A 12,602-nucleotide genomic window follows, 5' to 3' on the forward strand; every position below is an offset into this window, starting at 1 on the left:
AGTCCCTCACCGCCAACATGGAGAAGCTGCCTGGGCGCCAGCGCGAATCTCTCAAAAAGCAGAAGGAGCCGGCGGAGAAGAGGAAGGCTGAGCTCGAGGAGAGGTCCCGCGAGGTGGAAGCGGCCAAGGCAGCTCTGGACACCCGGGTGCACGAGGCGGTCCAGGAGGCGGTCCGGAAGCTCCAGGAGGACCAGCGCGTGGGGGCCCAGCGAATCGCTGACTGGGCGACCGAAGTGAACTTAGCACTGGTGCCACTTGGATTGAGCCCAATCCAAGTGGCGGAGCCGCCAGCTTCGATTGCTGATGCCCTCCTAGTGTTAAACTCCGCTTCGGATAGGCTCCGGCGTCTGGAGCCGGTCCTTACTGGTCAGCTTGAGACCGAGGGCTGCGAGCTGATCCGGATGGTGGTGGAGCACATCCTGACCTGCCTCCGGAGCCACGACCCGGCCATCTCGCTAGTCCCCGTGCTTGATGGTCCTGTGGCGGAGACGGAGGCCACCGCTCGGGACAGCGTGCGGGAGGTCGTCGATTTCGTCGCCGCCTACTTCAAGCGGGAGTCTGTAGACCCTTGAGCTGGGCATTGTACCTTTGCTTTGTTTTTTGAGTTATGTAACAAAACATTGTACCGTAATGGTTGAAATTTTAAATAGAGGAAAATTTCAACTTAGGTGCTTGTCAATTGCTCTGGTTGCGGTATGCAGCACCCCGACGCCCTGGCCCCCTGGCAGATAGGTTCAGTTGCTAGGACCTATCTGCCATCCGAGCCGCAGAAGACACTCCGGACCCCCGGATCTGGTGGGACAAGTGTCCTTAGGCATAGGTGTAGCATAGTTTGCAAGCCGAGCAGGCATCTTATTCCATTCCCTGTGTAGCAGAAAGAACTATAGAGAGGAGAATCAAACTCGCTTGTTTGGTAGTAATGATACTGCGACTTAGCTGCTTCACGCATGCAGGATCAATCCTTGGTGTCTGGCTCAAAGCAAACGCCCCGGACCCCCTGGGAGATAGACTTAGTTGTTTTGAGTCTGTCTACCACCAAGAGTGGACCTCGATCTGCATGAAAACTTTTAAAGCGGATGCTGGGACCCCCTGGTAGGTAGACTCAATGGTTTGAGGCTGGCTACCACCAGTCAAGGCTCAACCTGTGTACCACTTCAAAGTTGCAGGTTAGTAGCAGGCCCGCAGGACCAATTCTGGACCGGCCCCCAGGCTAGTACGTGGTTCGGAGCTCTAGATGCACTGGTCCAGGGAATTTAGTGCTTGTTACAGAGTGGTGGAGTGTGTAGGCTTAGGGTGCAGAACCAGGCTAAGGCGCTACACAGGGCTTCGTACCACTCCAGGAAACAACACGACTTTTCCGGACTTGGCTCCCGTGCTCCAGACCCTTCCTAGCAGTGGGTGAGGTTACTCTGTCGCACTCGATCCTTTGAGATATGGAGCTAGACCTGCCGTGTAGGACTTAGGAAGCCAACCCTTGAGCTTAGAACGAGGTCCGGGCCCCTAATTACCCAGCTCCAGGTACTAGGACACTTGTTACAGGGCGGTGGAGTGTGTAGGCTTCGGGTACGGAACCGGCTAAGCGGCTACACAGAACTCCGGACCACCCCAGGAAACAAGCACCCCCTCTCCAGAGCAGGTCCCTAGGGGTCCGGACCCCTTTCCAGCAGCAAGAGGGTCCGGATCGGTACGGTAGTCCAGCAACTCAATACAGATCTTAGTTGTAGCGACAATAGTGGCAGTCCGCGCGGGGGTTAGAAATGTAAAATCTTGAGAATTGAAATGCGAAATTAAATTTTGACACAAAGACATAATTGGGGTAAATTTTTTCTTTACAGCTTGATATACATGGCTTGCGCGATGGGTGCCAGAGGTCGGGTTTACGAGGGCGGACCTCTACCGCTCTGGGCCGCGTGTTAAAGCTTGCCGATGGTGCGATGGATGCCAGAGGTCGGGTTTACGAGGGCGGACCCCAACCACTCTAAGCCGCACACTGACTCTATCTTATTACAAAAGAAAAAATTCATTTCCCCGCTCTGCCTAAGTGTAAAACTTACGCAGATGCTCTATGTTCCATGGGTTGGGCAGCGGCACTCCATCTTCTGTGGCAAGGCGAACGCATCCGGGCCGGCAAACTTCTGTAACCTTGAAGGGCCCCTCCCAGCTGGGGGAGAGTTTGTGGAGCCCTGCTCGGTTCAGGATCCGTCTCAGGACAAGGTCGCCAGCCCGGAGCTCCCTACTATGCACGAACCGTTGATGATAGCGTCTGAGCGCCTGGTTGTAGCGTGCATTTCGGATTGCTGCTCGCCACCTTTGTTCGTCCACGAAGTCCATATCGTCGCGCCGCAGTTGTTCCTGCATGGACTCGTTAAAAGCCTGGACCCGTGGTGAGCCCAGGTGAATTTCTGGGGGAAGACATGCTTTAGCCCCGTAGACCAGGAAGAATGGAGTCTCCCTGGTGGCTCGGTTGGGTTTAGTCCGATTGCCCCAGAGTACGCACGGAAGCTCATCAACCCATTTGGCACCATGCTTCTTCAAGCAGTTGTAGGTGTGGGCCTTGAGTCCCCTGAGGATCTCTGCATTCGCTCTCTCAACCTGTCCATTGCTGCGGGGATGTGCCACGGACGCAAAGCATAGCTGGATGCCGATGTCCTTGCAGTACTCTTGGAAGAGTCTGCTTTTGAATTGGGTCCCGTTGTTCGCGATGATGCAGCTTGGGATGCCAAATCTGCACACAATGGACTTGAGAAATGCGACTGCTGACTTTTTAGTGATATTCACCACAGGGGTAACCTCCGGCCACTTTGTGAACTTGTCGATGGCGACGTAGAGGAACCGATACCCGCCGACGGCCTAGGGGAATGGCCCCAGGATATCCACGCCCCATACGTCAAATGACCATGAGGGCGGGATCATTTACAGAGCTTGAGCCGGTGTGTGTATTTGCTTTGCATGGAACTGGCATGCTTTGCAGGACTTTACCAGCTCAGCCGCATCCTGGAGTGCTGTCGGCCAGTAGAAGCCATGCCGAAAGGCCTTGCCAACAAGTGTGCGAGATGAGGAATGACTTCTGCACTCGCCTCCATGGATCTCCACGAGCAACTCGCGGCCCTCTCCCTGGGAAATGCACCGCATGAGGATACCATTGGCGCCACGGCGGTAGAGATCCCCTTCTAGCACCGCGTAGCATTTAGCCAATCGGACTATGCGCTCAGCGGACACATCGTCGTCAGGAAGGATGTTGTCTTTCAGGTAGCCCCGGATCTCGGAGATCCATGCATCGGGAGCTCCCTGAGTAGGTGGGAGTGACTCCACGAGGTCTCCAGGATCCTCGACAGAGCTCACAACCCAGAGCGGGCACCACAGGTGGTATGCCGCCGGGACCGCTAGCTTCGAGGTGCTAGCTTGATCCCCTTCACCCAGCTCGGCATGCTGGGCAGTAGGTCTCAGCAACTGCCTTTCAAAGACGCCCTCTGGCACTGATGCCCAAGTAGATGCTCTCACGGAGAGATCATCTGCTGCTGAGTTGAGTTCGCGGGGAACATGTTGCAGTTCCAAGGCGTCGAAGTCTTTCTCGAGCTTCCTCACGTGGATGAGGTATGCCGCGAGCTGTGGATTGTTGTAGATGCAATCCCCTTGGACCTGCTTGATGATTAGCTGAGAGTCCCCCTTCACCAGAAGCTACCGGACCCCCAGAGACAGGGCTTGTGTTAGGCCAAAGATCAGAGCTTCGTACTCCGCCATGTTGTTGGTGGCCTTGAATTCAAGGTGCACCATGTACTTCAGCTGATCTCTGCTTGGGTCGATGAGGACCACACCAGCTCCAGCCCACTTCTCGCGGGCGGACCCTTCAAAGAAGAGTATCCAGTGGGGCTCGGTGAAGACTGGTGTCTTGATTTCCGGCACCGGGGTCTGGCGTTGAAGTCCGGACCCCCAGAGTTGCTTGGGGAAGGAGTCCATTCTGCTATGAAATCAGCCAGGATTTGGCTCTTGACCGCATGGTGAGGCTGGAAGTCTAGTTGGAACTCAGCCAATTCTGCTGCCCACTTGGCGATATTGCCCGTGGCGTTGGAGTTGTGTAGGATCGCTCTTAGCGGGTAAGAGGTTACTATGACAACTCGGTGTGCCTGAAAGTAGTGGCGCAGTTTCCTGGACGCAATAAGTATTGCATAGATAAGCTTATGCGTCTCAAGATACCTGACCTTCGCCTCGTGTAGGACTTCGCTGACGTAGTAGACTGGCTTTTGGATGGTCCGGACCCTGGTGACCAGGTCCGGCTCACCCTTATCCACCACGTCAGGTCCTTGGGCCCCCAGCGGTTCTGGGTTCCCGTTGAGACGAGGCTCCTCCGGACCCCCTTGTCCGGGATCTGGATCTTCAGGCAGAGGTGAGGCTGACGGGGCCCCGTGTCCGGGGTCCGGCTTACCATCCTTGGTGTCCCCCTGGCGAGCTTGCTCTATCCTCTCGGCGACTAGCACCATGCTGACCGCCTCCGCAGACGCAGCAAGATATAGAAACAACATTTCACCCGGCTCTGGAGCCACCAATACTGGCAGTGAGGTGAGATGCTGCTTCAGTTCCTGGAAGGCTTGTTCAGCCTCTTCGGTCCAAGAGAATGGACCGGACCTCCTCAATAGCTTGAAGAAGGGGAGGGCCCTCTCAGCCAGCCTCGATTTGAAGCGGCTGAGAGCAGCGAGAGATCCAGTAAGCTTCTGGACGTCCTTGATGCGGCCAGGAGGCCTCATCGCTTCGATCGCCTTGATCTTGGCTGGGTTTGCCTCAATGCCTCGATGTGAGACCAGGAAACCCAGCAGCTTCCCCACCGAGACGCTGAAGATGCACTTCTCGGGATTCAGCTTCGTGCGCGTGACGCACAGCCGGTCGAAAACAAGAGACAGGTCCTCAACTAGTGTTGACCCTACCTTAGTCTTGACCACAATGTCATCAACATACACCTCAACAATATCTCTAATTAGATTACAGAAGGTTTTGTTCATAGCTCGTACAAATGTGGGTAAGGCATTCCGTAGACCATATGTCACAACAATATAGCAATAAAGCCCATCTACAGTTACAAAAGCAGTATGCTTCCTATCCTCTCTAGACATCTGAATCTGGTGGAAACCAGAGTATGCATCTAGGAAAGACAAAAGGTCGCACCCGGAGGTGGAGTCCACGATCTGATTGATACGTGGAAGAGGATAGGGGTCTCTAGGACATGCCTTGTTGAGGCTGGTGTAGTCGATGCACATCCGAAGCTTCCCGTTGGCCTTTGGGACGACGACCGGATTGGCCAACCACTCGGGGTGGTGGACCTCCTCGATGAAGCCAGCGTGTAGGAGCTTGCGGACTTCTTCGCGGATGAAGTTCTGCCGTTCGATAGACTGCTTTCGAGGCTTCTGGCGCACCGGCGTGGCGTCAGGGTAGATCCTCAGATTGTGCTCGATCACTTCCCTGGGGATCCCGGGCATCTGTGACGGTTCCCAGGCGAACACATCCACATTTGCCCGGAGGAAAGCGATGAGCGCGTCTTCCTATTTCTCCTCCAGGTTCCCCACGATGCGGGTGGTCCTGGTGGAGTCCGCTCTGATCTGCACCGTCTTCACGGGAACATCGTCCGGATCAGACGGCTGAACCTTAGGTGCCTTTGCAGGCGCCTGGGTTGCGAGGTGGATGGGTCCTCCTCGGATCGTGCAGCCTCTGCCGCCAGAGCATGCAGTCTCTCAACTGCAGCGACAGTAGCGGTGCGGTCACCCCGCACGGTGAGGACACCGGCAGGGGAAGGCATCTTCAGGACCAAATACCCGTAATGGGCAATGGCCATGAAGCGGTAGAGAGCCGGCCGGCCAATGATGGCGTTGAACGGGAGGTTCACCTCTGCAACATCGAACTAAATGCTCTCTGTGCGGAAGTTCTCCTCAGTCCCGAACGTGACCGGCAGTGTGATGCTCCCCAGAGGGAACACCGTATGTGGGCCCACTCCAGAGAATGGGCAAGAGGGAGTCAACTTGGACTCCGGGATCTGCAGCTGCTTGAACGCTGCATAGCCGATGATGTTGAGGCCAGCCCCACCGTCGATCAGCACGTGATAGAGCCTCACGTTGGATATGACAGGGGCGGTGGCTAGAGATAGTACACCGGCCCCAGCCATATTCTCCGGGCAGTCGGATGGCCCGAAAGAGATGGTGGTGTTCATCCACCTTTGGTGCGGCACCGCCTTCGGGACCCCCAGCTTCACCGAGAGGACCTCTCAGCGAAGGGTCTTCACGTCCCGCCAGGAGACAAGCTCCCAGCTTCCGCCGTACATTACGTACAACTTCTTGCGGCGGTCGTTGTTGTTGGAGTCGGAGTTGTCGCCGTGGTACAAGCCCTTCAGCTCCCGAGCGGGGGATTGGTACCCCAGTTCCTTCTCCCCGGCCGCGGCCCCGCTATCGGAGGCCTTCTCCTTACCAGGCCGCTGGCGAGGAGGAGGTGAACTGTCCTTGGAGGACTGCTCACGCCGCCCACTGACCCACTTCGCGAGCTTCTGGATCTCGCGGCAGTCAGTGGCACTATGGCGAGCGGTGGGATGCACTGGGCATGAACCTCCACCCCCACCTTGCGGGCGAGGGCGTTTGCCATGAGCATTCTGGCCCCCAGCCGCTGCCGCAGCAGCTGGTGCCGCCGCTGCTACGGCTGGACCGCCAGGTTGCGGCTCCCTGCGACTCCGGTTCTTGTTCTTCTTCTTCTTGCCACCGCCCTGAGCGGTAGCACCGGAGCCACCAGCTTTGGCGTCTCCGTCTTGGGGGGTTGAGTGCCACGCGCGGCCCTCAGCGGCCCTGGCACATTTGTCTGCCAAGGAGAAAAGCGTGGTAACGCTTTCCACCTCGTGCGTCGCCAGCTTCTCGAGCATCTTATCGTCACGTACCCCCTGACGGAAAGCAGTGATAATAGATGCATTGGAGATACGAGGAATGGTACCCCGTACCTTGGTGAAGCGCGAGATGAATGCCCAGAGCGTCTCTCCGGGTTTCTGCCTCACAGCGTGGAGGTGGGCCTCCACACCATGCTGCTGGTACACACTGGCGAAGTTCGCCGTGAACCTCGCATAGAGCTGCTCCAAGACTGGATCGTCCCAGGAGTAAGGTTCATGAGCCAAGTCTGGGCTGGCCCAGACAAGGCTACATGAAAGTAGCTCGCCATGACGGCATCGTTACCACCAACTGCTGTGATGGTAGTAATGTACACCTGCAAGAATTCCGACGGGTTAGTGGTACCGTCGTACTTTTCCGGCAGGTGGGGGCGGAACTTGGACGGCCATGCCACTGCGCGGAGGTGCTCCCCCAGCGCAGCACAGCCCACCCCGGCCACCGGGGTGCCCGCCTGTATCCGGGCGTTCATCGGAGGCTTGGGTGCCACCACGTCCAAGTCGGCGTTGAGGTTGCGGCCCTCAATGTTGAGACGGCGCTCTCGCGCCCTCTCCACGGAGATGCGGGCATCCTCACCCTCACGCCTGCGGTTGAGCTCCGCCCGCAGGTCTTCTGTCCGTGCACCCCTCACTATGGGGGAGCGCACGGATGCCGACGCGCCGCCCTGGCGCCGGTGGTAGGGTACCACCGCATTGCCAGGCGGTGGACGTTGCCCAGTTTTTGCAGAACTGGGGGAGGCCTGAGCCAGATGGAGGAGACGGTCAACGTCGTCCCGCCACTGCCTCAGGGCATCTGGCGAGGCTGCAGCAGCCGGAGGGTTATGAAGCAACTCCCTAGCTGCGGCCAGCGCTCCGCCGCTAGCAGCTTGTGAGGGGGCCCTTGACGGGCGCCCTGACTCCTGCCGACGAGCAGCGCACGCCGCCGCCGACGGTGGCTACTCCACAAGCGCGGTTGCCCCTGGAGCAGGAACGCGAGAGGCATGTGGCGTGGAGGACGCCACACCCTCTGTCATCTCCATGTCGTCCACCCGAACCATGGAGACGAGCAAGAGATGAACCGAAACCAGCTATATCCCCTACCTGGCGTGCCAAATGTCGTGGTGTGGCAAACCACAGCCGGGTGGCAGAATGCACCCGCCTAAGCCCAGAGGGTGAGTACTCGGGGGTTAGCTTGCGCCTAGTTTGATCTCGCTCAAGAACACGATGAACACAGCCGGTTTAGAGTGGTTCGGGCCGCCGGAGCGTAATACCCTACATCCACTGTGAGTTGTATTGCTTGTGTCTTGAAGAGCCTGGAGCTGAGTCCAGCGTGTGTCTCCGTGTGAGTGTTCTAGCGTGCTCTCGAGAGCCTGTTGTGCACAGCGAGCGCCTCCCTTTTATATCTCAAGGGAGGCGCATACATGGCCGTTGGGTCCCCGACAGATGGGCCCATCGATGTAGTACAAAATAACATATTGCTCATACATTATGGCGTCGTAGGCGAAGGAGATCTCTCTCCTGGATTTCCTTGCCTGCTCCTGGAATCCCCCGTTCAGCATGCCCAGGCGCTGTCTTGTTGGAACGGCATCAGACGTAGCTAGCGGCGACGCCTGCCACGCAGCTAAACGGGCCGTGTAGCTTGCGGCGTAGGCGGCATGATGGAAAAGTGTCGTGCCGTCGTATCCAATTAATGCGGCAGACGGCTCTGTGCGGGTGCGTCGCAGGCGGCTGCACTGTGTACCTTGGTAATACGCGGTCTACAGTGAGGCCTGACAAAAGCTGCCCTGCGTGCCGCGGCGGCAGGGTACTCCTGAACCACCCGCATTGAATGCGGTGGGTGGGCGAGCCTTCCAGCGGAAGACTCACGCCCGCGCCCACGGAACACGTGGTGGCTCCAGACCCCCCCCCCCCCCCCGTGGTAGGTTAGCTCTACGCGCGCGGGAGGTCCGGACAGGCGTGGGGAGGTCCCGGACCCCCATGGGAGGTCCGGGATCTCGGTGGTGGCTCGGAGCTTCCCTTTCTCGGGGACACGTGGCGTCTCCGGACCCATACCAGACCGGGGAGCGGGTCCGGGGCCGTTGGCCTGGTGAGGTACGAGCCTATCCTGTGGGCCCTGGTTGTTCCACCCTTTACCGCGTAGTTACAGATGACTACGCAGGTCCTGCCTTGCTGCAGTAGAAGTGAGTATCCCTGCTACAGGGTACCGACAGTCATTAACGCCGATGTTGGCAATATCCAAATATTAGATTCTAACCCATACCAAGAAATAGACACGGTTGGGATTGAGAGGCACAAGGCCCTTAGAATGTTGAGTGGCTCGGAGACCGAGTGGGCCGCTACTCTTATGTCTAGATTGTCCAGCGCACTGCATGAGGTCAGGCCAAATATCGGGATACCAAACTTTGAAAAATGGGATATTGAGCTCGCTGAAAACACCCCAACCATGAAGAACCTTTCAAACGACAGTGGGTTTTATGTGATGAGATACATGCAGTTCTATGACCCCAAGAGAGCAGTTATGACAAGAAACATCCAGCAAGTATGTCCACTCACAATGTTGATTTTTAAGTCGACAATGTTGATTTTTAAATTGTTTTATAAGTTGTTGTAAGCAGTTCTATGACCGTGTTTCTTGTATTTGTGCAGGAGAATCCTGGTGACCTTCGGTGTGAGGTGCTTAGCTACCTGTTGTTTCACAAGTGCAACACTGCAGAGCTGCCGGCTGATCTCGAGGCTCTTTTCCGGTAGCATGGTTGGAATATGAAGATTATGCAACCGTACACGGTTTGGAACATCTGGAAGGAACGCAAGAAGGACGTTTGAGGCAAGGGAGGCTGATCCGGTGGCGGTGCTTCACCTAATAAAGGAAGAGGTCAACCTGCGGTTCCGGGCGTGCGGAACTCTAGTGATTTTATAACTGCTTATGTTATTTCACTTATTGTTCAAAGTGTGCTTCAGCTATTTATAGTTATTTATGTAATAGACCTTATGTAAGAATCCACATTCTTCTTCTTCTAATATGATTTCTAATATGATTCAGTAGTGCTCCTACCCACTTTTCAAAAAAATAAAGGAAGAGTCCAATAAGGTTCCTCTAGTAGCTTCTACTTGGCATGGTTTGGGGGAGGTTATTAGTGATCCCATATATATATAGGACTCTATAGCTCATATGTTGTTGCCATGTGTTCACCTTCTACACTCATACATTTCTAGATTTTTTTCCATCTTTGTTCTATCATACAAATATCTCTTCTCTAGAAGATTCCACACTTCACTGCGAAGCATGATAACTTTCATACATGCCTTCCGTACTAAAACCTTTTTACCTTGCTATGATCTTATCCTTATGCATTGCAAAGCTAGTTTCTTGTGATTTCCACAATCTTATAGAATGTTCTAAGTATGCATTGCATATTTCAACACTATCCTTGAATCTAATCTACAACAATTCATTACTGACACTGCAGAGGTTGGGAACATTTTGTATTTCAGAAAAAGCTAATGATTTTTTTTTTGTATTTCAGCATGTGTACCGTTCAACACGTATACTTGGTGGTGAACAAATAATGCTGGTGAACAGTGTCATTACTGACATAGCAGTGACTGAAAAAAACTACTGTGTGCACTGGTTCAGTCTTCTGAAAGAAGTGTATATTGAAGTGGACTGAACAGTGCTGGTGTGATGATAGACTTAAATACACGAAAGAGGACACCAATAAGTCATGGCATGAAGGGGGGGAAGTGCATAGCAAGACTTACTTACAGAGGGGGAAGAGCCGAAGAGAGGATTAATAGAGGTCATCACTGAATAATTACAGTGGACCAACTAGCAACCATGCATATCTTGCACTTGCAGCATTCCAACAGTGTTAGCATAAGGCACCGGTGGCACGAATCTAATCCGCAACAGCTAATGACTGAACACCATGTAATATTCATGTTGTGTCTTGTAAAAGAACTGTTCATATTGAACTGAACTGGACAGAAGCCTGATGAACTGTTTGTTACAAACTTGAGCACGCGGAGGAGGACAATATACCATGGCATGAAAGGGGGAAAACTAGTGCACGAACTTTAGTTACTAACGTTGAAGAGAGGATTAATTAACTACGATGATCACTGCGAAGTACAGTGTACCAACCATGTCTTGCAGCCTTTCGATGCATCAAGTTTCCAGAAGGAGACTAGTCCAGCTTCCAGATTCCGACCCAACAAAGTGAAACGGTCTTCCATCCCCCAGCCCAACTCCACCGAACTGGGCCCAGTCCCAGCGCCACCTGGGTTGGACTTGGACCGAGTCGCCTCTCGTTCCCACCTGCTCCCTATAAGTAGCGCGCCGCGGCGGCGACCCTAGGTTTGGCCGCACCACCGCCGAAACGCCACCCCCTACCCACCACTACCAAATCAAACCGGCTGCCACTTGCCGCCACTGACCAAGCACCCGCAGCTCTCCTCCCGCGCGCCCCGCGTCTGGATTCTGGAACCCCGATGGCGAGAGCGACCGCGCCGTCCCGGCGGCCGCCGAGCGCCGTGGCTGCGGCGGCGGCACCCCCGCCGCCCGCCGCCGCTCTCCCGCAGCAGCGCCGCGCCGCGCCCGCCCGCGGCGTCCGCTCGCGCGCGCCCCCGCCCGCGCGGCTCCCGGCGCCCGCGGCCGCGCGGCGGGCCCCGTCGTGCGCGTGCTCGCCCACCACGCACCCGGGCTCCTTCCGCTGCGCCCTGCACCGGGGGCACGCCGCCCCGGCGCCCGTGTCGAGCCGGCTGAGCGCGCCGCGGCGCGCGTCGATGGCGAACCCGCTGGTGCGCATCGCGGCGGTGGAGGGCGGGGACCAGATCAGGCGCGCGCTCGCGTCCCTCGTCCGCCCGCCGCCGTCCTCGCAGCAGCAGCAGCAGCGCCGCCGCGCCGGCGCCTTCCGCCCGCGGCCCAGCCGCCTCTCCGCCGGGTCCTCGGCGGCCGACCACGACGACGAACCATCGCCCATCGCCTCGCCCTGAAGAGTGAAACCTGAAGCTGCATCCTCGCGGCGATGATTTTGTTGCCCCACTCCATCCGCGTGTCGATTCATTTCATTCAATTCGTTTCTTCCTCCTCCCCTCTCCGTCCGGCCCGCCGCCCTGTCCTCGCCGTAGCCGGCCGGCGGCGTCTCGCAGAGTCTTCTCCTATCTCATCCATCTCGAGATGGACCTGCTTGTAACTGTACATTAATTACCGCACGGACGCCATCGATGCGCCAGTTTTGCCACATGGAATTTACTGATGCACGCACGCACGCCATTGATAGCATCCGAGTTCAATTTGGGATCCAAAGCAACGCAGGCAATGTTGGTGATATGTCCAAGAGCCCATCATCACAATACGGTTTAAAAGCCCAAGTGGATATTGATCCAAGAGGGATTAGGGTTACTAATGGGCCTATGAGATAGAAGCCCATTAGTACGCCCTATATATATATGAGGGAGGGGCTAGGGGGGCGAAGACCTGAGCCGCGCCACCTCCCTAGCCGCCGCCCCTCCCTCTCTCTCGGCCGCCGCCCTTGCCGTGCATGCGGTGCTAGCACACCGACGCCCGGCGTTTCATCCCCGTACGTGTGGACTCCGTGGAGGCGCTGCTGCGACTGCTGCGCTGATCGGCTGCTGGGATCAAGTACGAGGAGCTCGGTTCGTGGGACGTGATCGACTACTTCCTCTACATCGATGCGCGACTTCTTCCGCTGCGCTGCGC

At 56.4% G+C, this 12,602-nt stretch overlaps 1 protein-coding gene across 1 annotated transcript; it reads left to right on the plus strand.

Annotated features, from left to right (window-relative positions):
• Positions 1-9,326: 9,326 nt before the first annotated feature.
• LOC120677874 lies at positions 9,327-12,175 on the plus strand. The gene is made up of 3 exons (XM_039959073.1): positions 9,327-9,422; positions 9,530-9,627; positions 11,512-12,175. The coding sequence occupies exons 1-3, from the start codon at positions 9,327-9,329 to the stop codon at positions 11,873-11,875; spliced, it is 558 nt and encodes a 185-aa protein (XP_039815007.1). The 3' UTR covers positions 11,876-12,175.
• Positions 12,176-12,602: the final 427 nt, after the last annotated feature.

This window comes from Panicum virgatum, chromosome 6N (assembly GCF_016808335.1).
Source record: "Panicum virgatum strain AP13 chromosome 6N, P.virgatum_v5, whole genome shotgun sequence".
Lineage (NCBI taxonomy): Eukaryota > Viridiplantae > Streptophyta > Magnoliopsida > Poales > Poaceae > Panicum > Panicum virgatum.

What these genes read in the sequence shown, in the direction of transcription:
- LOC120677874 (XM_039959073.1), top strand. Translation starts at nt 9,327, where the DNA reads ATGAAGAACCTTTCAAACGACAGTGGGTTTTATGTGATGAGATACATG. An exon ending in TGACAAGAAACATCCAGCAA is followed by an intron (nt 9,423 to 9,529) that starts GTATGTCCACTC and finishes GTATTTGTGCAG; the next exon opens with GAGAATCCTGGTGACCTTCG. An exon ending in GATCTCGAGGCTCTTTTCCG is followed by an intron (nt 9,628 to 11,511) that starts GTAGCATGGTTG and finishes CGCGCCCCCGCC; the next exon opens with CGCGCGGCTCCCGGCGCCCG.